Genomic DNA, 26,702 nt, shown 5'->3' with positions numbered 1-26,702 from the left:
ATGGTGCCTGACTTTTAAGATTTCCCAAAATCTCTTGAGTCAATCAAGAAATTTCACGAAATATTCTACATCAACATGTAATGTGAAATTTTCATTACTCAATAGAGACTTGTAGCTCTTGAGTCAGTGACGTCATTGACACAGACAGCTAATTGGATTATCATCATTAAAAATGAATGGCAAATAAAAATGCACCTGCAACACTCATAAAAGTCATAATATTAGATTGGGCTCAGCCCATAAGCTTGTGCACTTGTGCAGTGAAGGATTGAAAATGTGGCAGTTTGCAGTCTTCTTTCTCACTAGTGTTGATGGCCTTGCTGGCTAAATGTAAGGCTATCCAGTATACTGTGCTTTGATGGTGACACCCTTGACACAAGTCATGAAGGCTGCTCTAGAACAATATTATATTTCATCCCAAACAAAAATAACGGTGCCTTATTATCTATTTTGAAAAGTTGTCTTAGTAACATTTTAACTTAATCGCTTGCAAAGCTCAATCAAAAGTCAACAGAATTGCACTAGGCCGCGACGTGCGATGATGCACTCAGAAGCATGGTGGGATTATAATGGCGGTGACAATGTAGTCATGGAATTTTGTATCAAGGAGTTACTACAGTGAAATGTCTGCCCGCTGCGCTTGCCTGAATGTGTTATTATTTGAGTGTCATAGTGTTGAATTCTCAATTCACAGGCATCTACATTGTTTTGTCATAGATATAATACATAAAATTCAAATGAGCTGCCACTGTTGTAACCATAGGGGTTAAATATTAACAGATCATTCATACAAGATGAAGCTTCACAAAAACACTAAATTATGAAGTGCCTACAGAAAGCACCACACAGGTACTTACCGGTACAGGTAATTGTTCAACAGTTACCATTGCAATGGTTTAATAAATTGCTTGAAAACTTTTGTTCATTTTCTTTAAAAGTAGACAGGTGCAAAATGTAAATATAATATTTGTATGCAAAAAGAAAAATTTGATGCTTTCGAAATTAATATGAAATTGTATTCACAGTTTCTGTATAGGAGTGCATTGCATATGACCGAATCACACTGCATTGCAAATAACACCTGTTCGGTCAGCAAAAAGTACCGCAATTATACGGTGTCACTCAAATTTGATCAGAACTGGTACATACCAGTATGGGTACCAAAGATCAACAATAAATGTTGTTTCTATCTGTTCAGTGCAGGAAACACTGAATTGGCGTAACAGCGCCCTCGGTGTCAAGATAGCTCTGAGAATCTCCCAGTCTAAGAGATTTGAGACGTGACCTTAGATGAATCAACATGGCTGCCTCCTGTAAACAGTGATTAGATATTATCTAACTTTTTTTTACTTTTGCTGACAGGTAAATATCCAAATAATGATTTTCAAAATTTTAAAAGGTACATAAATTTAAACTTATGAATATTTGCTTTAGTCAATAGGTTGAAATACTCGTTGCAGGCTGAAAAAACCTACCTGTCCACTTGGACAAGTACTTTTCAAAACTGCTTGTCCCAGGCCAAATTTCAGTTGTCCGGGACAGGCAGACAGGTATTATTTCGAGCCCTGATACATACATACACACATACATACAGACGCCACCGACCTCAGCTTATAAAATAACCTCACATTGGTATACCAAATGTGAGTTAAAAAATACTTCAATGCTAATTAAACATAATATTAGAAATATTGTATACCCAGTAGTAGCTGTGATGTTGCAGCGGTACTTGTGGCGTGTATCGAACGCGCTCGGGTCGTTAGGGTCATTGCCACAGTGGCCCCAATGACCCAAGCGCATTTGATACACGCCACAAGTACCGCTGTGATATCACAGCTAACCCTAGCTGCAAAATTGTAGCGCTATGGTGAGGCGGTCGGTGATTTTTGGGTTTTGCGACTTCGCTCACCAGTAGCGCTACAATGCCGATGGCCCTGTAGAGGTGAAAATAAGCACACCCCACTGGACTAGGCGTGTTGATGCAAAATGCTACATGTTTACTTCATTTGGTCGTACCGATTTATCACTACTGAAGACTCAACACTATACTACATTAACCTTTTCATTTATGGGGTTTGGAATTTGTTCAAACACGTCGATCGCCTTCCAATAGACATTGGGCGTGTGTTGGGCATCGGTGATTCTGGGAGCCGCCATTACCGGAAGTTGGTAATCATTCATGTATCAACACACCTTGTCCAATGGGATGCGCTTATTTTCACCTCTACAGGGCCATCGGCATTGTAGCGCTACTGGTGAGCGAAGTCGCAAAAACCAAAAATCACCGACCGCCTCACCGTAGCGCTACAATTTTGCAGCTAAGCTAACCCAGTAGATATTTTCATGGGTATAGCAGTTTTTCCTTTCTGTATTATGACACGTTACATGTATGCATGTCGTAATGGCATTATGTTATCAACCTTTGTGAATATACAGTGTTAGCTTCAAGCTAGATATATACTTTTGTGGGGAACATTGTATCTATCATGGGTAAAATGTAGTTGTGTAAAGGTGTGAGACTTTTGTCCTCCAACCTCGTAATAAGGCAGCCAATCATGTGTCGACAGTTGCTTTAAAATGAAGTCTGAAGTTCTGAAACTCAAAACCATCATTGTTTCCAGCCTTGCCGTTTACGAGAAACACTGACAAGACATAGGAGAAAAGCAGCCATGACTTTGATCATCGCTTCATCAAAAGACTATTTTGCAGTAAGTACTATCCATTGGTAATCCATTGAACAACATGAATCGAATACTGAGAGCGTTGAACGGGCAGAGTAGAGAAACACTGGATAGATCAACAATTTTGAAAATACAGGCAGCAGCCCATGTAATTTTAAACGGCACAGCAATATTGAAACATGATGGAAGGACATGGCTCCAAACAGCATTAAAGGTATACCGGTACAGTCACTTGTAATCTAAGTATGCCCATATATGGTCAAAGGGGCATTCCTTTGTATTCATGGAGGCATCATGGGCCAGTGGCTAAGAGCAGTGGACTCACGATCAAAGGATGGTGAGTTCGAGCCCCGGCATGGCTGTGGTGTTGTGTCCTTGAGCAAGGCACTTTATTCCTCATTGCTTCTCCCCACCCAGGAGTGATGGGTACCTGGTAGGACAGTGGTTGTAATGTGTGTGTTTAGGTCTGCTGCGCTTATTGGCTGCACATGTGAGCTGTTGTTTGCTCCCCAGGGAGTTGAGTGGTATCATATTAGGTCCAGTGACCAGGGGTAATAATAATTGTAAAAATGGCCTTGATTACGTGTACTTGTGGATATGTGCGCTATATAAGAACCCAATATTATTATTTATTATTATTCAAAATGCCCATATGAAGGCGCTGATTTTAAAAAGCGACCATCCATTTAAAATCTGTGATTGGTTAGATTTTCTCTTTCGATGGTAACTGTGGCAAAATTGGAACAGGTGACAGTATACCTTGAACCGTTTGATAGAGGGTTACTTTGGAGGGATTAAGTCCCAGCTGAATTCCTTTTTTCCCCTATAGTAACCACCACCTCAGCAATGATGCACACTGAAACACGCATCGGATTGACACCACTGTGGTCTGAACCTGCAATTATTTGGAGCATAATTGCAGCTCGAAAGGGAGAGAAGAAATCTGCGGCAATGAGACTAGTCATAGAGGCCGTTCAGCACGTAGAAACATCTACTCGGGAAAATGTAGAAAACTGTTTGACCAATGAGTTCAACGAGGATGTCTCTGACAACAGTCGCTGTGATGGCAAACCAATTATACATATGACTAACAGCCAGTTTACTTTCACTAAGCTTCATGAACAAATGTACAGATGAAATTGCGGCACTGTATGACCAGTTAGAACATCTGTCCGGTGGATCACAGTGCGACAGAAAGATATTCTTGAGTCTAAATGGAGGTGACAGCTGGAATGAGTCTAGTAAAGCCAGTGGTAGTTCAACGATGGAATTGACAAATTTTAATTGCACAGGTATGTCAGTATTTGTGAATTATTATAGAATATTATTTCAAACGACAATGATCATGACAGCGTACGGAAAATATATCTTTAAATTATGCAAAGTCCTGATGTTGCTTGCAATGAAATATAATACATACACTTTTGGGTCTATTAAAAATGTAATCATTTCTTTCATTTCAAGTTTTGGATCTATCAAAAATGTAATCATTTCTTTCACTTCAAGTTTCCTTCAACCAACCATCGCCGTTGCGATGCTGAATGTAGACGACTTCGATGGGTTCAATGACTGCCATTTAGCAGCCATATTCTGCCCAAAGAGAGAAAATCTATATTTCATCGAGCTACAAAAGCCCCAAACAATCTGCTGAAACTTGGCGACATTTTGCTGAATATACGACATGATCATGAAGAGGCAAAGATGTACACACTTAGTAAAGAAGCTCAACAAGTGTTCATTTGCTCTGACCAGACGATACCGCAGGAAGTATTATACTGTGTACAGCAGTAGTGTTGAAAATGAAATGATGTGTTAATTGTTCTTTGTTGTTGTTTCTCTATTGTTTAGGCACAATAAACGAGGATCACCATGGCATGTAGCTAAACGTTCAAGGACAGAGGCGAGACTCACTATGGTGATACATGCCTTACATGAAACAGTAGAAACGATGTCAGACAACACAGATGAAAGAGAATTGCGAATAAAAATGAAAGTAGTAGTCAAAAGATACACGAATTATCCTATACACATGATTGAACTTTATATTCTCCATAAGTTTGCCCTCATGCATCTGTAAACCGTCGCCGATGAATCCCATATTCAAAAAGCGTCTAAACCCCCAGGTAACGACGTATCGGTTGGTAAGTACCCAGTGACAGATTATCAACACATTTGGTTGACCACCCTGGCCACGGAATGGGGTGTGGATGAGCTGGAAGCATCGTACAGTATGTGGTGCAGCGGAAACTAATGCCGCCCATTGGGAATGCTCCGACCAGCACACCTGGCAAATGTGCCAATAAGTATCCTGTGGATGTGGCACAGAGCTATCTGACAAAGTCGGCAGAAATGGGCTTTGGGGATATTGTAAAGCCTGACGAATCATCAAAGAAGAGGAAGTCAACAATCGTCTTCCGGAAAAGGAAATACTATGATTTGAGCAGTGACGCACAGAGCATTGCGATGTAGGTTTATTGAAAGAGGAATACAAGTGTCGGAAACCATAATAAGCAGTTTAAAATGTTGGACAAGTAGCATAGGCCTTAACACAAGCTAGTATAAGTAAAGAATTTAAAGGTAGATCGCGCCGCCTCAGGAACAGATGTTCAGACTCCCAAATTCTACCGCACCATTTGTGTGGGATTTTGTAAAGCTATTGATGTAAATAGAATTTTAATCGATTCATTTTTGTAAATTCGAAAACTTTCCGATAATGTGATATTTCTTCAATGTGCTGGCTCAGGAGCTGTGGCCAAAGCAACCGATTCCATTTGATTCACTTTTATTTTTCTGTGTATTAAAATGTTCAATCATTTGTGTAAGAATGAAAGCACTTTTTAATATTAATTATTTTGATGGTATCGTTTGCTCTGTGTGTCTGTGTGGGCGGGGGTGTGAGGAGTTTTTGAGAGGTACGAACGAAGAGTGAATAAAAAAAATGTTCTCCCTGAAGAGTAATGCTAAATACATCATTCAGAAGAAAGTGTAGAACACTATCTAGATCGGGCTAAATATCATAATTATTGGATATATCGCTGGAAAAAATGGGCTCCTCAGAATGGATCTAAACTCCAGCTAAATTAAAAAGTTTAGAAAACTATCTAGAATGGGCTAAATTTTGTAATTATTGGCTATATCGCTTGAAAAAAAATGTGGATTCTTTAGAGCCGATCAAAACTCCAACTAAATTAGAAAGTTTAGAACACTATTAGATTGGGCTAAATATTGTAATTATCGGATATATCACTGGAAAAAAATTTTGGTCCTCAGAACTGATCTAAACACCGGCTAATTTAGAAAGTTTATAATGATATGTTGATCAGGATCGGATAAATTTAGACAACTGTAGTTTAGCTTTTTAAATTTTTAGCTAAACTTTCTAAGTTTATATTTAGATTTACACAATTCTAATTTTGCTTTCTAAACTTCTAGCTAAACTTTCTAAAAAAGATAAAACACAATTCCAAACATTACTGATTTTGGGGTGGTCCTGGAACCCCCCCCCCCCCCCCCCCCCCTTTTTTTTTGAGTCGACTCAAACCCTGTGCCAGCCCAGGGCCGGCACAAACTGGTCAATGAGAACATGACATATGTGTTACGCCAATACGTTGATCTATTTTTCAATTTATTCATAGGCATTCCTGCTTCTCTGAGGGAACAACCAAAGGTCCCATTATATGCAATGTTCGATCTAGGATGTCAAAACAGGGGGACACAACCAAAGGGTTGTACAGTTAGTTGTTCAAGTCCGACATATATATCACTGTAGGCCCTACTCCTGTCCCACGTGGCCATTTGAAAAGTCAGGGGCCATCATCAACACACATGTAAAACACTTGAATTTTCTGCAGAAAATACTATAGTCTATCATGTCAAGAAAAGGAGAATACCGCAACCAACCAAGCTCCACTGCAAAGTTGTCCCCCATACCGTACATGCACAACAAGCCCAACAATGGTAACAGTAAACTACATGTAAACATTTTGGTTTGATTCAATTGTTTACACAGCTTATGTGATGAATGATTGATATATACAGTATGCGGGACTTGAACAATTGTACAAATAGCTACGGACTGATTTTGGCTGTGGAGATGATCAAAGCTTAATGTACCTGTAGGATTTCTCTAAGACAGGCTATCTACTCTTCTCAACAGCAGGTGCTGATGACATTATAAATGAATATGGTCTATGGAAGTTGTGTCGTAGTGATCACAAAAGTTTAAATATGTTCGTTTATTTATGGTAAAACTGTGCTTGTCTGTAAAACACGTTACCATGAAAATTAGTCAACGGCACTTCTATGAATATCTGCTGTCCACTGTTCTCAACAGCAGATGTTGATGACATGATAAATACATAATGTGTTTTTGTTCTATGAAAGTTTTCTGTCCACTGTTGTAATGGTCACAAATTTTCAATATATTTGTTTATTTTTGGTAAAACACGTTACACGAAAGTTAGTCAACAACATTCCAGTGACGATCTGCTGTCCACTGTTCTCAACAGCAGATGTTAATGATATTATAAACGAATATGGTCTATGAAAGTTGTGTTGTAATGGTCACAAAATTTTCAATATGTTTACTTAATTTTGGTTAAACTGTGATTGTATGTAAAACTCATCACATAGAAAGTTAGTCAACAGCACGTCTATGATTATCTGCTGTCCACTGTTCTCAACAGCAGATGCTAATGGTATTATAAATGATATGGTTTATGAAATTTGTCTGTCATAATGGTCACAAATTTTCAATATGTATGTTTATATTTGGCAAAAATACCGGTATGCTCATATCTGAAACACGTTACCTAGAAAGTTAGTCAACAACACTCCAGTGATGATCTGCTGTCCACTGTTCTCAATAGTAGATGTTGATGACATGATAAACACATGTGGTCTATGAAAGTTGTCTGTAGTAATGGTCATAAATTTTCATTATGTTTGTTTATTTCGGTAAAACATGTTACCAGGAAAGTTAGTCAACAACACTCCAGTGACGATCTGCTGTCCACTGTTCTCAACAGCAGATCCTGATGACATTATAAATGAATATGGTCTATGAAAGTTGTGTAGTAATGGTCACAAAATTTTAAATATGTTTGTTTATCACATACACAAGCCAAGTTTGTCATCTCCGCACAAAAAGTAGGGGATTTATTCTCTTGTTGTTCTACGTCACGACAACCTGTGTCTATGTCATCAATTTTTGTGCGTCGGACCTTTTTTCTGTCGATCTTCGATGTGCTCATCAATGTAAACAAACAACATGGCAGCCGGTATTTCTCCCACAGTCAAAATGTGTCTGATGTGGAAATTTCGTAAACATAGGTCATGATTATCAGAGTCTGACAAAATACAACCACTAGGCAAAATTTTTAAGTCCTTCTGCTTTAGTTTTGTCGCCAATATGGGGTGTTTGTATTCGTATAGACTCTGTCGACGCCTGAACTTTTGACGCACTGTGTACTTTCATGCGGTAGACATAAGGTTTCCACTACAACAAGGGGTCAAGTGCAGTGTCCAGGCCTCCAAAAGTAATGCAATGAAATCTATATTTTTCACAGACGACGACAATAATAATCCGAATATTGTAAACACAGGAGTGTACGCGTGTACCGGTATATTCCCAAGGAATGATGTGAATAATTTGCGGAAACAACAAACTCGAAGCTGGTCGCGTTATCGTGGGTTCCCTAAGCACCATGCAAACAGGGTCAGGTGTGATGTTACAGTGTTCACGCCGTCGAGGTTTAGTTGATTTTTGTTCCCGAAAAATAGCGTATCTTTGTCAGAGGTAAATTTCTGGCCTATGCTACATGTTTCTTTGAAATAGTGTATAACTTTGTGGAAGGTACGTGTAGACTGAGACATTGTCTAGCATTTGCTCCACACAAACGTGAACGCCATGTTTCTTGCTCACATGACGGACGACTGGAAATGACTGACAACTTGCCCACGGTGTATTGATATTATTCCGAAAGTAGTTCAAAAGTTTAAATGCGGAATCGTTATGGAAAACTTCTTTTGCAAAAAATAACGCATTCTTGGCTTGTGCATGTGAAAGGTATATTATTCCCAAATATTTTTTTTCATTCAGGGAAGGAAAGGAAAGAAAAATATTAGGGAATAATATCTAATTATTTTTGGTAAAACTGTGCTTGTATGTAAAACTCACTGCCAAGAAAGTTAGTCAACAACACTCCAGTGCATTTGCTCCACACGAACGTGAACGCTGTGTTCCTTGCCCATGCGACGGACGACTGGAAATGATTGACAACTTGCCCACGGCGTAGAGATATTATTTCTAAAGTAGTTCAAAAGTTTAAATGCAGAATCGTTATGGAAAGCTTCTTTTACTTTGCAAAAAATAATGAATTCTTGGCTTGTGCATGTGACAAGTATATTATTCACTCATATTTTTCTTCCTTCAGGGAAGGAAAGGAAAGAAAAATATTAGGGAATAATATCTAATTATTTTTGGTGAAACTGTGCTTGTATGTAAAACTCATTGCCAAGAAAGTTTGTCAACAACACTCCAGTGATGATTTGCTGTCCACTGTTCTCAAGAGCAGATGTTGATGACATGATAAACACATATGGTCTATGAAAGTTGTCTGTCGTAATGGTCACAAATTTCAATATGTTTGTTTATTTTGGTAAAACACATCATCAAGAAAGTTAGTCAACAACACTCCAGTGGTGATGATCTGCTGTTCACTGTTTTCAAGAGCAGATTTTGATGACATAGTAAATGAATATGTTCTGAATATGTTCTATGAAAATTGTCTGTCATTATGAACACCACATGTTTGTTTATTTTTGGTAAAACTGTGCTTGTACCTGTCAATGTAATGACCAAAAACTTAAAGTAAACAGCAAAATTATGACATTATTTGATGTTAGTGGGTTATGTCTGTTAGCTCAACTGTTCTGTATGAAAATCCAAACAGAGTGTTGACAGTTGTTTTGGACACAGTAATATGATTCATATTTTAAGGCGATACAGAAGGATTCAAATTGCAAAGCGACGGCTGCTAAGGGTAATTTCCAAAATCAATCAAAATGCAAAGCTTTCATAGTTTTCTTTGCATAATAAAGGTTTACAGAACCAGACGATTCCAAAAGACACAGGTTTGTCGCGCGATTGGTCAGTGACGTCACACATATACAAATTTTCACAGCTCTACTTTAAAACATTTCAGCTCCTACAAATTTGCATCAAAGTTTCCAAAAATTTCAGAATGTAACACATGAGATATCCGTTTAGAGCCCCCAGCATGGATTAGGTCATCTGTTCGAGTACAAACAATTTTTGAACAGAAAGTATCTATTGTGTCATTTTGTGAAATTTTGAAGGGTTTATGGCAATATCTCATAAACGGTCAAGAATTTTTAGAAACGCATGCTTATCTATATTCTCATGTATGACTTCAATAAACCTACCAAAAGTCAGCTAAATTGAATTACAATTGACAAAGTTGAAAGATTTTGAGCATTTTCAAAGTACCAGGAGTCAAAAATCCATAGAAAACAACGGAACGGTAAGATTTTGCACGTGCAAAAGCGCACGTTTGGAACGTTCCCTGCGATAGCAACTAACCGCGCTTTGAATCCTTTGGTATTGCCTTAAAATGTTAAAAATACGGTTTACATCTATTCTCTTCAGACACTTAAAATGATAACATGATAAATCACGACACTTTGTCAATTTTCAGTGACTGTTAGGGAGAAGTAAAACCAAGAGCAGCTGACGCATAAATTAAATTGATTCATGGTATTGTTTTGTGATTGTTACGGTCCTGCACTGATAAAGACATCAGCAGTTTTCCAAGTCTGCAGATTGGAAAATTTTTATTGTCAGTGACACTGGGTTCCCATTTTTATCTCTATCAACTGACATCAATATGACCTGTATCTATATCATAACAAACTCTGTCTAAAACTGGCCCTAAGCTATGTTACACCAGTACAACATGGTGCTAAACTTTGATGATCTCTGGAAGCTAAAGTCAAACTGCACGTATTACACATTTGGCCTGTGTTTCCGTTTTTGACAATATGTCCCATTTAGTACAGATTTTGAAACTTAAAATTTCAGGGAGATACGAACAAAGAATGCTGGGATTGAATTTTAGAAAGCGCCCCCTGTGTCAATAACTAGATTCAAAAATTGCCAGTTTTTAGACGGAACGCTCTAGTTTTCAGCTTGCAAGTGGAAGGTGGGCACTGCGGTTACCATTGCAATGGTAACGATGGCATAATACGTCCCTTGTTTAACACAATAGGCTGTTATCATGGTAAAAATTGCCAATTTTTGTCCAACATTTTACATATTACAGAAAATCTATTCCTGCACTGCTGCAGGGTTTGACGTCTTGTACGTCAATGTACGTCCGTGAACTGTTTTCATCTGAGGGAAAGTGGGCATAGTTGTCATATAAACGTATATGAAGTAACAATTAATTATATTTTATCATTAATCAATACAAATAACATTGCCAATCTTAACCCCTGGCGCGACACCAAGGGCTGAGCCCTATATAATAATAAACTGATCTCATACCGGACAGTAGTTTTAAAAGACTCTTGGATACGCTTTGAATACTATTTTAGAGCAAAGTAAACCAAAATCTATCACTTTTGTCATAATTCAGAACAGCATGACTCAAGGAAACATCTGAAAGCCAAAAGTTAATTATTGCTGAAATGAAATTTCCAAATCAAAATTGACATAAACATCTTTTGCAACTGTGTGTGTCTGTTTGCAATTATTTTTGGTCCTCCCCTTGGTCTTCAAAAGCCCAAATGGTCAACCACTCAACATGCAAATATGGGAATTTGAGTCAAACATCTACCCTTACATGCACATGTACATGTATAGGAAAGAGGTCTGTGCTTTTAATACAGTGATAATGATTGACAGCTTATCAAAAGCCAAGACTACGTTATCCTATTTTCTCTATCAGCCTTCTCAACAACTGAAACAAAACCTATGGTCACCTGACTCTGAAAAATCAATCACTGATAGTCTATCTTCTGAAGTGAAACCTATGCCCATATGAGTCTTAAAAATCTATCCGCTACTTTTTTGATCAGTAGGACACAGATCCTGGAGGAGGCTACATGCTCTTCTCAAACAACACTGTAAAAGGCGTATTGTAGCACAGTTTCCTTGTGATTGAATCACAAATGAGCCAGCTTATTCTATGGATAGCTGGCCTAGCTTGGGCTGACCCCGACCATAACATTAACAATCAGAATGGTGACAACATGTCATTGGTTCACTCTGTTCCTCTCAGTTATCAACGTCTTTGCGTCACAGTCGGAACCAATATGCAAAGTGTACAAGACCACCAATGTTGACTGCACGGGCAGGCAACTGAACAACTTACCGCAGAAAATACCATCCTACATTACATACTGGGACCTGGCTAACAACAAGATTGTATCTCTACCACCAAACGGATTTGCGGATTTCAAACAGCTTCGATACCTGGACATTTCTCAAAATAACATTTCTAGTATCAGTAACACATCTTTACAAGCACTGGGCAGTCTGCAACTCTTGAACTGTGATGAAAATGCTATCTCTTGGATAGCTCCTGATGCGTTCAAGGATTTGTCACAACTAGAAATACTTCGTTTATCAAAGAACAAACTGACCCTAATACCTGATGGACTGTTCTCACCACTTGAAAGTCTGAAGGAGATGTCTCTCGCAGGCAATAACTTTTTGGTTTTGTCTGCTCTAACATTTCACAAATTACACAGTCTTCAGAAGCTTGATCTCAGCTATGCGGGCTTATCAGTCCTGCCTGATGGCATATTTGAAAGTCTTACAAACTTGAAGGTACTAGATCTGCGTATGAATAGAATGGCATGCTTTCCGAACAAAGCATTGCAGGTACTCAGCAACATAGAAACGATACATTTTCACTTCAATACAATCAACTCAAGCTGCAGGGACATACATCTTGGAAATTTCCGAAAATTACAGCTGCTGTCATTGGATACGTGTTGCCGGAATCGTGCCGTCACACCACGCTTTATCTTTTGGAATAGGGCATTGCCTGACATTGACTCTGAAGCAACCAAAAACCACTGTCTCATCGAGAAACATTTGATAGTGATATAAACAGCGAATCAAATATTACTATATCTCTCAATGATAACAACATCAATGCAGATTCCCTGAAAGTATGCTGTATGACTTTAGATACACCGGGATCATAGCACTCCACTTTAACAATCTACAGCTGTCAGAAATGACCAACACAACGCTGAGGGGTTTGAAAGACACAAAATTACGCTCCCTTGAACTAGTAGATGATTATCATCACATCTCTCTCCCTTCAGGAGTTTTTCAGTGGCTGTCCTCTTTGGAGGATCTAAGCACAAGAGGTCTATTTACATCACAGCTCTCCTCCGATACGTTCGTTGGTTTGACTTCTTTGAAGAGTCTGACATTTGTTTCCAGCTCCATATGTTCTATCCCTACAGGACTTTTTGGTCCTTTGAAGAGTCTGGAGAGACTTCGTCTGGATAACAATTGCTTAAAAGATTTCACTGATCTGCTACTCAACATGGGGAGATTGTCAACGCTGACTCATCTGGATCTCTGGAAAAATGACTTCTCTGGTCCAATTCCTCCAAACATTTCTGTTTATCTACCATCTCTCGTATATTTAAATCTGTCCCACAACAGTTTCAGCTCAATTTCTCCGGACACTTTCTCATCCCTATCACAACTGGAAACTGTAGATATATCTCAAAACGATATCTCTACTTTGCCTGATAAGCCATTTTCTTTGCCTTCCCTTCAGGTACTTCACATTAATAATAACCCATTTGATCTAACCCCTTCAGATCCCATACATCCTTTCATGCATGCAAATAACTTGCGAGAATTACACATGTCAAATCATGAAATGCTAGAATATATACATGTAGAAGATATCCCAAAACTACAGTATTTGTCTGTTATGGATACTGATAAGCAACAATTTCAGTCATGTGATACATTCACAGCGATGTTCAAAGTACTTGATTTATTAGCAATCCATACATTGGATATTTCAGGTATGTGTATAGAGGTGGAAGAGGATGTACATTTACGCCAATTGCTTTCCATAGAAAAATTACGACTCTCCAAAAGTACTTTTAAGTCTTATTCCAGCCTTCACAGGTTTCTTAGCCTTTTCCCAAATGTAAAATACCTCATTGTTGATGAAATCACTGGATTTACTAGTGTGAATCAAATTCCGCAAACTGACAAGTTAGAGCATCTAAGGTTAGTTGGCACTTCAATTACTTCTTTTGATACGGATTTGCTAGATTCTCAGAAAAATCTGATTGAAGTAGAAATCGATTCACAAAGTTTTGACTGTTTACACTGTAACATGAAAAAATTGTTGGAGTGGATGGAAAATGATAAAATAGCTACACTGAAGTTATACAACCCACTTTGCGACATTCCAAATCAGATGTCCATATATAGTTTACATTATGGATTGGAATGCAATCAGGCATTTCTGATATCTGTATCAATTACTTGTGTTGTTGTATTTCTCTCAGTTTGTATTGTACTTGCTGTTCGATTTCGATGGCACGTACGTTATGTGCTTTTCCTTGGAAGATTGAGGTTTGGAGGTTATAAGCTTCAAATTAATGATGATGAGCAGCCATTGGATAAGAAATATGACGCATTTGTTTGTTACAATGAACATGACAGAGATTGGGTGTGGCAGCAATTAGTTCCCAATTTAGAAAAGATTGATCCACCAAATTTTAAACTGTGTCTTCATGAACGTGACTTCATGCCAGGTTCTGATATTTTTGAGAACATTCTGGATAGCATTGAAAACAGTCATAAAACTATGTTGGTACTGTCACCTCACTTTGCTGAGAGTGAATGGTGTTATTTTGAAATGAGAATGGCACAGAGTTGTCTCTTTGACGAGAAACGAGATGTTCTGATTCTTGTTTTGTTGGAGGAAATCCCTGATGCTGTAATGCCACGAGTTTTGCGTAAAATGTTACTGACAAAAAGTACATCACATGGGTGGAAAATGACACCGGGAGGAGACTTTTCTGGAAGACTTTGAAATTGAACCTGAGATCAGACAATAGAGTCAACAGGGTTGCAGATGTTTGATAATTCTTCTGTGTCTATGATGCAACTCTTTCGGTTCAGGGAGAGGACTTTGAATATCACCTGTGAGTGTTATCTTCAGTGGTCTGTTTGGACTCTATCTATCTATCTATCCATCCATCCATCCATCCATCCATCTATCCATCCATCAATCTATCTATCTATCCTCCTGTAGATATGAGTATTGTAACATTTACCGGTACTTTGCTGTACTCGGTACAAATTCATGTTTCATCTGTTTCATCTATAGCGCATTCCTGCGGAAAGAAAGTTTATACATAACATATACAACACTACATCCCTGTATTCAGAATCGCAATATGTTCCTGCAGATAAACAATTTTTTTTCATTTTACTCACTTTAAATTTGTTTTTCAAGCACTTTATTCCTACAGATAAACATGTACTGTAAAAAATTTTGCAATATTAACCTGTTGCACCGGGCTTGGACAAAAATGTCTGCATGATGTCATAGGTCACCAGGGGGTCAGGGTGCAAAGGGTTAACACTGTTGTACTCAGAATATGGTAGGCTTATGGTTCACCAACTATTTTATTCTTGCAGTTAAACAAGAATGTGACTGTCGGAGTGTTGTAACTTTCACATCAAATATTTCAATTGTCTGGTAATCCAAACTTGCTCCATTTTCCAGAAATCCAGAAATGTTACCGCAGATATACAAGAATTTATGAATATGATTATTGATTTTGTAAATTTTATATCTTTGTACTCAGAGCAAATTTATACTATGTAAACTTTTTCTCATGTCAAAAATATTTTATATATTTTACATCATGTTTGGAATTACATTGTACCATTTTGTGCATGCAAATACACAAATTTTTTCTTGACTGTACTCAAACAAATTTGTTTTCTGACAATTTTGTTCCTGCAGATAAACAAGCATAATTTTGTAACTTTTACATCACTGTACTCAGAATAGATTTATATATATATATATATATATATATATATATATATATATATATATATATATATATATACACACACACAAGAACATATATAAACATGTTTTAGAGTGTTATCAAGTTTTATACCACTGTCCTATTGGACTACTTGGTACTTCATTCCCTTCATGTATATTTAATCAACATCAAAATTTTTGCTGATGAAATTTTGAAGATTAGTAAGGTTTACGATACAATTTGCCCTACCAAAGATTATTTTATACTGGTTTGCGATGGCGTCCCTCTGAAGCAGTCTGTGAGGCAAATGGTCATGGTAAAAAACATTGAGCAAGTTGACATTAAGGTACAATGCGCCTCGCAGACAGATACTTTGACTCTCAAACTTTTACAATTCTTTCCTGATCTACCATTTGTGGGGGTTCATTTTAAAGGTCTCAGTTTTCGAAAATCCAAATGTTATTTTTCTCCATAGAGTTAACACAGATACAGCGGCCATTTTGAATTTTAAATATCAGCAAATCTTGGGTTAAATCTTGAGTTATTTGTTTCTCTAGTACCAAATTTGCATGGTGACCCCCGATTTTTATTCTTGATTTTGAAGGTGAATGGTTGAAAGGTTACTTAAGAAAAGTTTGACCAAAGTTTAAGTCTTTCACTTTCGAGGCACATACTACCTTAAATGCACATACCTGTTTAGCACTTTCTATGTATGCAGCCATGTACTCATATGCAGCTGCCTGTGCATTGACTCGGGTCTCAGTGCCCTCTACAGGCAGTGCAAAGCAGTCCATGATTATCATGGTCTCTCCGTCCACTTTACCCAGCATCAGTCCCATCACTTCCAGGTTACCGCCTGATCTGGCATGCATCACCATCTTCAGCAAAGCCAGTGCTGAGATCTTACAGTATTTGAAGTAGTGATTGCTGTTGGAGAATGTGTGAGAGTACATGGTATCAATAGGTTGGCAACATTTTGAACACACAAACCCAGTCAACTTTGATTATGAGTTTCATTCAAGGCATTGCTCCGTGGTGAGGGTGAAAAGAAAGGGCAGTCACTCAAATAATGTGGCTTGGATATTTCAAGGCTTTGACAAACAGAGTGGTGCCAGTGCAATATTTGTTACCGGTATTAATAATTTGTACAACTTCGATGCACTTCACAGAAAACAATGTTTATGACACGTTTATCGAGAAGTGTTAATATGATTGAGAGGCTGGTATATGATCGACTGTATTTCATCTCTAACGTTTGTAAATTGTGGATTGATTCCCTATACCTTTGATTTTGTTTTCTCTATCAACACAATATTTATAAGGAAGAAATATTATATTTTTGCAATGTTCTGAGTGATTTTTCTTACCTGTGAAATCAGATATTAAGGGAGAGATTTAATTGAAAAAAGTGAAAAAAATAAATAAATAAAATACATGTAAATAAATAAATACATGTATATGCTGGTCAGCTAATTGTTTCACAAAGGCCCAGAAATTGCGCAGCAGGGGAGCTGGACAGCAAGATTTGTAGATGGCTCGACCTGAAATCTTTCCAATTGGAAAGGAGGACATCCGACACAATCTAAGATAACTTTATGGTATGGTTGAGTTATTCTATGGTTGCTGTATATCAAAAGCCACTAAACCATCCATCTTACAAAAAATACATTTTGCCATTGAAGAGACTTCATGGCAGTCTTTCAGTCGAGGCATTACCGTATAGGGTTATCACTGAAAATTGTATACTAGAGCTGCCCGCAGCTCCTTTACATGATTACAATGTCTGTGGTTGGTTCACTTGTTGCACATTAACTGGGAAACCAGCCTACATTGTTTAACACATGTGGAATTGAATATTCTGATGAGCTGTAGTTAGACCCCATTGCTTGCAACCGCAAGTCTCCCGATATATGTACAAAACAGGTATGAGGACTCTGAGCTGAAATGATGTACATGTACTGGTACCATTGAAATACCGTAGAAACTTCTCCAAGAAAATCTAAGGCCAAAAATTGTCCATTATGAATATGCATGTTCATACTATAATTGGCTGATGTAAGGAACTTTACGCAAACCATTGAATTGTAACATCGGTATTTTTTAACAAACGATAAGAGCCTTGCATATCAAAATTATCGCAGTTTGAAGATTTATTTTAAACAAAACCAATGTGAAAGACAGTATAAGTAGCAAATTGCAGCACCATCCAGTAATCAGAGTACAGCACCAACTGAAGTACCATGCTGAGCCACAAGTAAGTGTAAAATTAGTCACAAAACATTGAATCTTTTCAGTGTAATGGCAGTATGTGACATAAATCAACAGTGTAACTTATTTGATTCTAATAATGTTACACAGGACTAGATTTGGCTCAGTTTGCATGTAAATGTACAGGACAAGTAAGCTCCCCTGAATGAACTGCAAATAAAACATGTAAATGAAAGTGTATGTGGGAGTGTTCATGGTCCTACACAGAGTTCCTTGGGAATCTGCAAGCCCTAGGTGTATTTTAAGACTGAAGAGTGTATGGCTATTGGCTATACTGCCTCTCTGCTCGGCCATATAAAACCATTAAGGTGCGGAATTGTGTTTTTATCGTTTTTAGAAAGTTTAGCTGGAAGTTTAGAAAGCTAAATTAGAATTGTCTAAATCTAAATCTAAACTTAGAAAGTTTAGCCAGAAACGATAATTATCGCTTTCTAAATAGCGTTCTAAATTTAGAAATTAGCTGAAGTTTAGAAAGTCGGGCTTGGGGTGAAAAATTTTTTCCAAGGATATATCGGATAAAAACGATAATTATCACTTTCTAAATAGCGTTCTAAGTTTAGAAATTAGCTGAAGTTTAGAAAGTCGGGCCTTGGGTGAAAAAATTTGTTCGAGGATATATCGGATAAAAACGATAATTATCACTTTCTAAATAGCGTTCTAAGTTTAGAAATTAGCTGAAGTTTAGAAAGTCGGGCCTTGGGTGAAAAATTTCTTCCAAGGATATATCGGATAAAAACGATAATTATCACTTTCTAAATAGCGTTCTAAGTTTAGAAATAGCTGAAGTTTAGAAAGTCGGGCTTGGGTGAAAAAATTTGTTCTAGGATATATCGGATAAAAACGATAATTATCACTTTCTAAATAGCGTTCTAAGTTTAGAAATTAGCTGAAGTTTAGAAAGTCGGGCCTTGGGTGAAAAAAATTTGTTCGAGGATATGTCGGATAGAATCAGGAAAATACTGTATCAGTTTTGCCAAGCGGCAAATCAAAGCTCAAATGTGATTTTTTCCATAAAGCCGCGAGAAAAGCACCCCTTATTGAATTGACCATTGCAACGGGCAAGAATTGAATGTCATGAAGTAGAGAAATGTGGCTCTGAGTGAGCGATGACGAAAAATTGTGAATGTTTATTCTTTGACCGTCAAAAACAAAGACTGTCAAATAGCCACCGCTAGTGTTAATGACAAATAAACCAGATGTGTGACGTGAAGACGAATGTAAATAACCATACTGCACAATCGCATGACCAAGGTGTGTTCAGACACAGACAAGAAGAGGGTCAGATAGTTCCACGACAATCGTGTCCATTGTGGTGCAAATTAATGCTAATAGCCTTATCAATGCCTCATTAACATTAACTTGAAGCACAAATTGACGCGCGCGATCGTAATTGAACACACCTTGGTCATTAGAACTGTGGTAGTATTGTTCCATTTTTGGTTTATATGGACAAGTCCCATTTGAGCTTTGGATTTTAAAACTTACTTCTGAGGGAAACTGATAGTATTTTCCAGGTTTTACAAGAAAACTCCTCCATACTCACACTTTTTACTTTAATAAAAACACTTGGGAATATACAGATGACAACAGAAACGTTGTATCAGCCTTTTTCCGACATATTCTTGGAAAAGTTTGCGGGACTTCATCTCACGCACTCCACATTTCACTGTGAGCACGCAGCCTGGAGATGGCAGCCTGGCCGGCAACACTTTTGATAGGGCCAATGCATTAATTTGGAGGTACTATCTCGTCGGTCTATTGGACAAGTCACATTTCAGCTTTGGCTTTAGAACTTGCTTCTGGGGAAAACTGATAGTATTTTCCAGGTTCTACAAGACTGCTCCTACAAGCTCACACTTTTCCCCTTGAAACACTAGGGAATATACAGATGACAACAGAAATGGTGTACCAACGTTTTTATCCGACATATTCTTGGAAATTGTTTCCACTGACTCCGACTTTCTAAACTACAGCTAATTTCTAAATTTAGAACGCTATTTAGAAAGCGATAATTATCGTTTTTATCCGATATATCCTTGGAAAACTTTTTCCACTCCAACCCCGACTCTCTAAACTACAGCTATTTTCGTAAACTTAGAACGCTATTTAGAAAGCGATAATTATCGTTTTTATCCGATATATCAAGGAAAAATTGTTTTCACTTCAGGCCCCATTTTCTGAATGATTCAATCTCTTACTGTGAGCACGCAACTGGAAGATGGGGCCTGGCCGGCAACACATTTGATAAGACCATTAGCATAAATTTGCATTAATCAGCACAAATGGACGCGATCGTTGTGGACAAATCTCAACAAACCTTGGCAACCACAGGGGCAACACGTTTAATAAGGCCCTTAGCATTAATTTGCACCATTACTTAATCTGCACAAATGGACGTGATCAAGATAATCTCAACACACCTTGGTCATTTGAACTGTGGCAGTATGGTTACTTTTATGTACATTCGTCTCCACGTCAAATATCTGGTTATTTTTCATAACACGTAGTCTAGCCGGGTGGTTATTTGACAGACTTTGTTTTTGACGGACAAAACAATATTTACAATTTCTCTTCACAAATTGTGTTTATGCCGACTCACTGTCACATTTCTCTACTTCGTAACATTCAACTTGAAAATCCACTTCTTGCCAAACGCAATGGTCAATTTTATAGGAAGTATGCTCTCTCGGGGTCTATTGGACAAGTCATATTTGAGCTTTGGATTTTAAAACTTACGTCTTGGGGAAACTAATAGTATTTTCCTGGTTCTACAAGACTACTCCTACAAACTCACACATTTTCCCTTGAAACACTGGGAAAACATTACAATAGAAATGCTGTACCAACGTTTTTATCCGACATATCCGGTGAGTTGTTTCTCAACGTAAAGCTCAACTTTCTAAACTACAGCTAATTTCTAAACTTAGAACGCTATTTAGAAAGTGATAATTATCGTTTTTATCCGATATATCCTTGGAAAAAAATTTCAACCTAAGCCCCGACTTTCTAAACTACAGCTATTTTCTAAACTTAGAACGCTATTTAGAAAGTGATAATTATCGTTTTTATCCGATATATCCTTGGAAAAAACTTTTTCCACTCCAAGCCCGACTTTCTAAACTACAGCTATTTTCTAAACTTAGAACGCTATTTAGAAAGTGATAATTATCGTTTTTTATCCGATATATGCTTGGAAAAAAATTTCAACCTAAGGCCCGACTTTCTAAACTTCAGCTAAACTTCAGCTAATTTCTAAACTTAGAACGCTATTTAGAAAGTGATAATTATCGTTTTTATCCGATATATCCTTGGAAAAAAATTTCAACCTAAGGCCCGACTTTCTAAACTTTCTAAACTTCAGCTAATTTCTAAACTTAGAACGCTATTTAGAAAGTGATAATTATCGTTTTTATCCGATATATCCTTGGAAAAAAATTCAACCTAAGGCCCGACTTTCTAAACTACAGCTAATTTCTAAACTTAGAACGCTATTTAGAAAGTGATAATTATCGTTTTTATCCGATATATCCTTGGAAAAAAATTTTCAACCTAAGTCCCGACTTTCTAAACTTTCTAAACTTCAGCTAATTTCTAAACTTAGAACACTATTTAGAAAGTGATAATTATCGTTTTTATCCGATATATCCTTGGGAAAAAATTTCAACCTAAGCCCCGACTTTCTAAACTACAGCTAATTTCTAAACTTAGAACGCTATTTAGAAAGTGATAATTATCGTTTTTATCCGATATATCCTCTGGAAAAAATTTCAACCCAAGGCCCGACTTTCTAAACTTCAGCTAATTTCTAAACTTAGAACGCTATTTAGAAAGTGATAATTATCGTTTTTATCCGATATATCCTTGGAAAAAAATATTCAACCTAAGGCCCGACTTTCTTAACTTCAACTAAACTTCAGCTAATTTCTAAACTTAGAACGCTATTTAGAAAGTGATAATTATCGTTTTTATCCGATATATCCTTGGAAAAAAATTTTCAACCTAAGGCCCGACTTTCTAAACTTCAGCTAAACTTCAGCTAATTTCTAAACTTAGAACGCTATTTAGAAAGTGATAATTATCGTTTTTATCCGATATATCCTTGGAAAAAAATTTTCAACCTAAGGCCCGACTTTCTAAACTTTCTAAACTTCAGCTAATTTCTAAACTAAGAACGCTATTTAGAAAGTGATAACTATCGTTTTTATCCGATATATCCTTGGAAAAAAATTTCAACCTAAGCCCGACTTTCTAAACTTTCTAAACTTCAGCTAATTTCTAAACTTAGAACGCTATTTAGAAAGTGATAATTATCGTTTTTATCCGATATATCCTCGGGAAAAATTTCAACCTAAGCCCCGACTTTCTAAACTACAGCTATTTTCTAAACTTAGAACGCTATTTAGAAAGTGATAATTATCGTTTTTATCCGATATATCCTTGGAAAAAATTTTCAACTTAAGGCCCGACTTTCTAAACTTCAGCTAACTTCAGCTAAGTTCTAAACTTAGAACGCTATTTAGAAAGTGATAATTATCGTTTTTATCCGATATATCCTTGGAAAAAATTTTCAACCTAAGGCCCGACTTTCTAAACTTTCTAAACTTCAGCTAATTTCTAAACTTAGAAGGCTATTTAGAAAGTGATAACTATCGTTTTTATCCGATATATCCTTGAAAAAAAAATTTCAACCTAAGGCCTGACTTTCTAAACTTTCTAAACTTCAGCTAAACTACAGCTAATTTCTAAACTTAGAACGCTATTTAGAAAGTGATAATTATCGTTTTTATCCGATATATCCTTGGAAAAAAATTTTCAACCTAAGGCCCGACTTTCTAAACTTTCTAAACTTCAGCTAATTTCTAAACTTAGAAGGCTATTTAGAAAGTGATAATTATCGTTTTTATCCGATATATCCTTGGGAAAAAATTTCAACCTAAGGCCCGACTTTCTAAACTTCAGCTAATTTCTAAACTTAGAACGCTATTTAGAAAGTGATAATTATCGTTTTTATCCGATATATCCTTGGAAAAAAATTTTCAACCTAAGGCCCGACTTTCTAAACTTTCTAAACTTCAGCTAATTTCTAAACTTAGAACGCTATTTAGAAAGTGATAATTATCGTTTTTATCCGATATATCCTTGGGAAAAAAATTCAACCTAAGGCCCGACTTTCTAAACTACAGCTAATTTCTAAACTTAGAACGCTATTTAGAAAGTGATAATTATCGTTTTTATCCGATATATCCTTGGAAAAAAATTTTCAACCTAAGGCCCGACTTTCTAAACTTTCTAAACTTCAGCTAATTTCTAAACTTAGAACGCTATTTAGAAAGTGATAATTATCGTTTTTATCCGATATATCCTTGGGAAAAAAATTCAACCTAAGGCCCGACTTTCTAAACTACAGCTAATTTCTAAACTTAGAACGCTATTTAGAAAGTGATAATTATCGTTTTTATCCGATATATCCTTGGAAAAAAATTTTCAACCTAAGGCCCGACTTTCTAAACTTTCTAAACTTCAGCTAATTTCTAAACTTAGAAGGCTATTTAGAAAGTGATAACTATCGTTTTTGTCCGATATATCCTTGGAAAAAATTTCAACCTAAGGCCCGACTTTCTAAACTTCAGCTAATTTTAAACTTAGAAGGCTATTTAGAAAGTGATAATTATCGTTTTTATCCTATATATCCTTGGGAAACTTTTTTCACTCCAAGCCCGACTTTCTAAACTTCAGCTAATTTCTAAACTTAGAACGCTATTTAGAAAGTGATAATTATCGTTTTTATCGATATAGCCTTGGAAAAAAATTTCAACCCAAGGCCCGACTTTCTAAACTTCAGCTAAACTTCAGCTAATTTCTAAACTTAGAACGCTATTTAGAAAGTGATAATTATCGTTTTTTTTCCGATATATCCTTGGAAAAATTTTTTCAACCAAAGGCCCGACTTTTAAAACTTTCTAAACTACAGCTAATTTCTAAACTTAGAACGCTATTTAGAAAGCGATAATTATCGTTTTTATCCGATAATCCTTGGGAAAAAATTTCAACCCAAGGCCCGACTTTCTAAACTACAGCTAATTTCTAAACTTAGAACGCTATTGAGAAAGTGATGATTATCGTTTTTATCCGATATATCCTTGGAAAAATTTTTTCAACCAAAGGCCCAACTTTCTAAACTTTCTTAACTACAGCTAATTTCTAAACTTAGAACGCTATTTAGAAAGTGATAATTATCGTTTTTTTTTGCCGTGTTTATCGTTTTTAGCTAGTTTAGCCCCCATAGGGAATACACGTAGTTTAGAAATGGCTTTCAGGAAAAGACACAATTCCGCACCTAACTCTATAAAACATACATAATGTGCTCACCAGCACATAATATAGAGATGCAACTGTCCCAACTGGGTTTGCAGCATGTAGAGGTGGTATAATCAATAGCTCAACACTCCTGACATACCGGTACAGGTACAGCTAGGATTCATCTAGCATTTCAAGCCACTGGTTCATGTGGTTGATGACATTTTGTGGGACATATCCTGTTCAAATAAACCACTTCAGCTTCTGTTTGAAATGGTAATTGTGGCTGAAATTGATTGTTTATGCTGTCTTGAGGAATGTAGCCTTTGGGTTGTTTCAGAAATAGTTCATGAACTTCTTAACTGAACTGTATTTCTTATAGTAATTTCTTAACGCAACTCATTATCATAATGGACGCCGTCTGCAGATAGAACTTGGTGAATCTCCCCATCTGATGGCATTGCTCACGGACCAATTAGCGATGCGGACGGCATCCTATTATGATAATGAGCTTCATTATTACATCGGTGGATATCAGAAATGCCGATTTTGTCAAAACACAGCAGATTTCATCAAAAGTTTTCATTTTGTCGTGACATGAGTGTGTTTTGGGGACACAGAGAGCCTTTCGCATCAAACAAGGTGAATACAAGAGAGGTTGGCCAGTTGTGAGCTTGGCCAGTGGGAGAACTCAGTTAGTTACAAGCTCGGCCAGCTGAAGAAGTCGACCAGTGGGAGTATGCAACCACTTAAAATGTCTGATCGAGACTACAGTGTTTTTCTATTTTCTAAGGTCTCGCCAAAGTTATAATGCAAAAGCGATGTCAATGTCATTCATGAGCGTGATGTTTTAAAACTTCCTTCCACCATGGAGGTACCTCCTTGCTTCAACGCTAACAACACGACAACACTGGCCGCACAGTGTAGTACATCATGTTTTGCTTTCCATTAAGAAACCTTTAAACCTACAATTGCCATGACAAAATATGACTAAAACGTTAAGTCATTGCCTACAAATTGTACCTCTCGATCGTACGCTTGGGCGGCTTGCGAACTGCAATTCTAAACACTGAGACCGTGGTAAATGTTTCTTTCAGGTTGGAACGTCTTTTTATTGTTTTCTGAATGTTCAACAAAATAAGATAAACTATGGACTATGAAATCAAAAAACTAAAATTGGCGTGCGTATAAAAGCATCTGCTGTCTGTGAAGAGAATATGCATGCAATCATATGCAAGTGGCCGAGCTCTCCTGGCCGACCTCTCCCACTGTGACTGGCCGAGTTGGTCGGCACGGACACTGGCCGAGCTCGCAACTGGCCGACCTCTCTGGTCACCAACAAGGTAACTGAATGTAGGATTTGTGTTTATTTTTTGACTAGAAAAGGCAGTTTTATTTTCAGGCCTGACAAGTCCGTTTCATACCTTTATGGATAGTCTACGATAAGAATGTCGGAACTTAGCATACTGTAATGCTACACTAAAGATTACCCAGTCCAACTGCGCCTGTGCACTTGTACATATAAATGATGTTAAATTTACATTTTTTGACGTCGGGCTAATTTCTACATATTAACCAGTCACTCACACTCACAGCCAAATCGAGGTATTTGTAACCGAACAATACAGGCGAGAACTCTTTGTCCAAGAGAGGAATACACTGGTGTCGTCCACTCTCACCTTTATCAGTCAGTGTTTCACAGTTTATATCGAAACCAGTTTAACAGTGACAGACAGAACAGAAGACCACATTTCTCAACATGGGTTGCAACTTGCATCACTGAATCATGCCTGCATTCTAAATATCTATTTTCAATGTTTTGATATTCTCTTTTAATAGATTCTCATGAATCTAAAATTGATGATGATATTACACTTTACTGTGGATACACTCACTCTTTTGTCCAAGGTTTTGCAGCCAAGATTTCCTGTTGTTGTTTCTTGTCATACTTATAAATTTCGTCGACACTCTGCACCACTTCCATGTTATTGCTCAGCTCCCAAGTCTTTTGCGCCATTTTAGAATCCATGGTCACCTTACTTGACGACAAATGCGTAAAAAAATTCAACTTTGATCTATTTATCTATATTTAGCCGGCAAATGTGGGTAAGACAGAGACACAAATTTGACGGAGGGTACCTTTTACATGGAGGCCGCCATATTCTAAAATAGCGCCCTCACAGTTCGTAATATTATGCTTTTAAGGTAAACAGGTAAAGGGCGACGAATTCGGACGCGCACACGCTTTAGAATGTTTCTGCGCAGATTTACTGCCAGTAACTCCAGCCTGCCGCAAATGGGTTATTTTGTAGCGCATGTTTTTAACATCACCTGTCATTGTTGAAATTGCGCTTTTACCTAATTTTTGACCCAGTG

At 37.2% G+C, this 26,702-nt stretch overlaps 1 protein-coding gene across 1 annotated transcript in view; it reads right to left on the bottom strand.

The window, feature by feature from the left end:
- LOC139133124 (COP9 signalosome complex subunit 5) overlaps nucleotides 1-26,492 on the bottom strand; it is a 31,446-nt gene extending 4,954 nt beyond the window's left edge. The window contains exons 1-2 of the mRNA XM_070699541.1: nucleotides 26,222-26,492; nucleotides 16,454-16,688 (exon numbers count right to left, since the gene is read on the bottom strand). Coding sequence (XP_070555642.1) covers nucleotides 16,454-16,688; nucleotides 26,222-26,355 — 369 coding nt within the window. The 5' untranslated portion in view covers nucleotides 26,356-26,492. The remainder of the gene's footprint in view (nucleotides 1-16,453; nucleotides 16,689-26,221) is intronic.
- Nucleotides 26,493-26,702: the final 210 nt, after the last annotated feature.

The sequence above is a fragment of the Ptychodera flava genome, chromosome 5 (genome assembly GCF_041260155.1).
Source record: "Ptychodera flava strain L36383 chromosome 5, AS_Pfla_20210202, whole genome shotgun sequence".
NCBI classification, from domain to species: Eukaryota; Metazoa; Hemichordata; class Enteropneusta; family Ptychoderidae; genus Ptychodera; species Ptychodera flava.
Note: the sequence above shows the minus strand (reverse complement) of the source record. Positions and strands in the feature narration are given on the sequence as shown.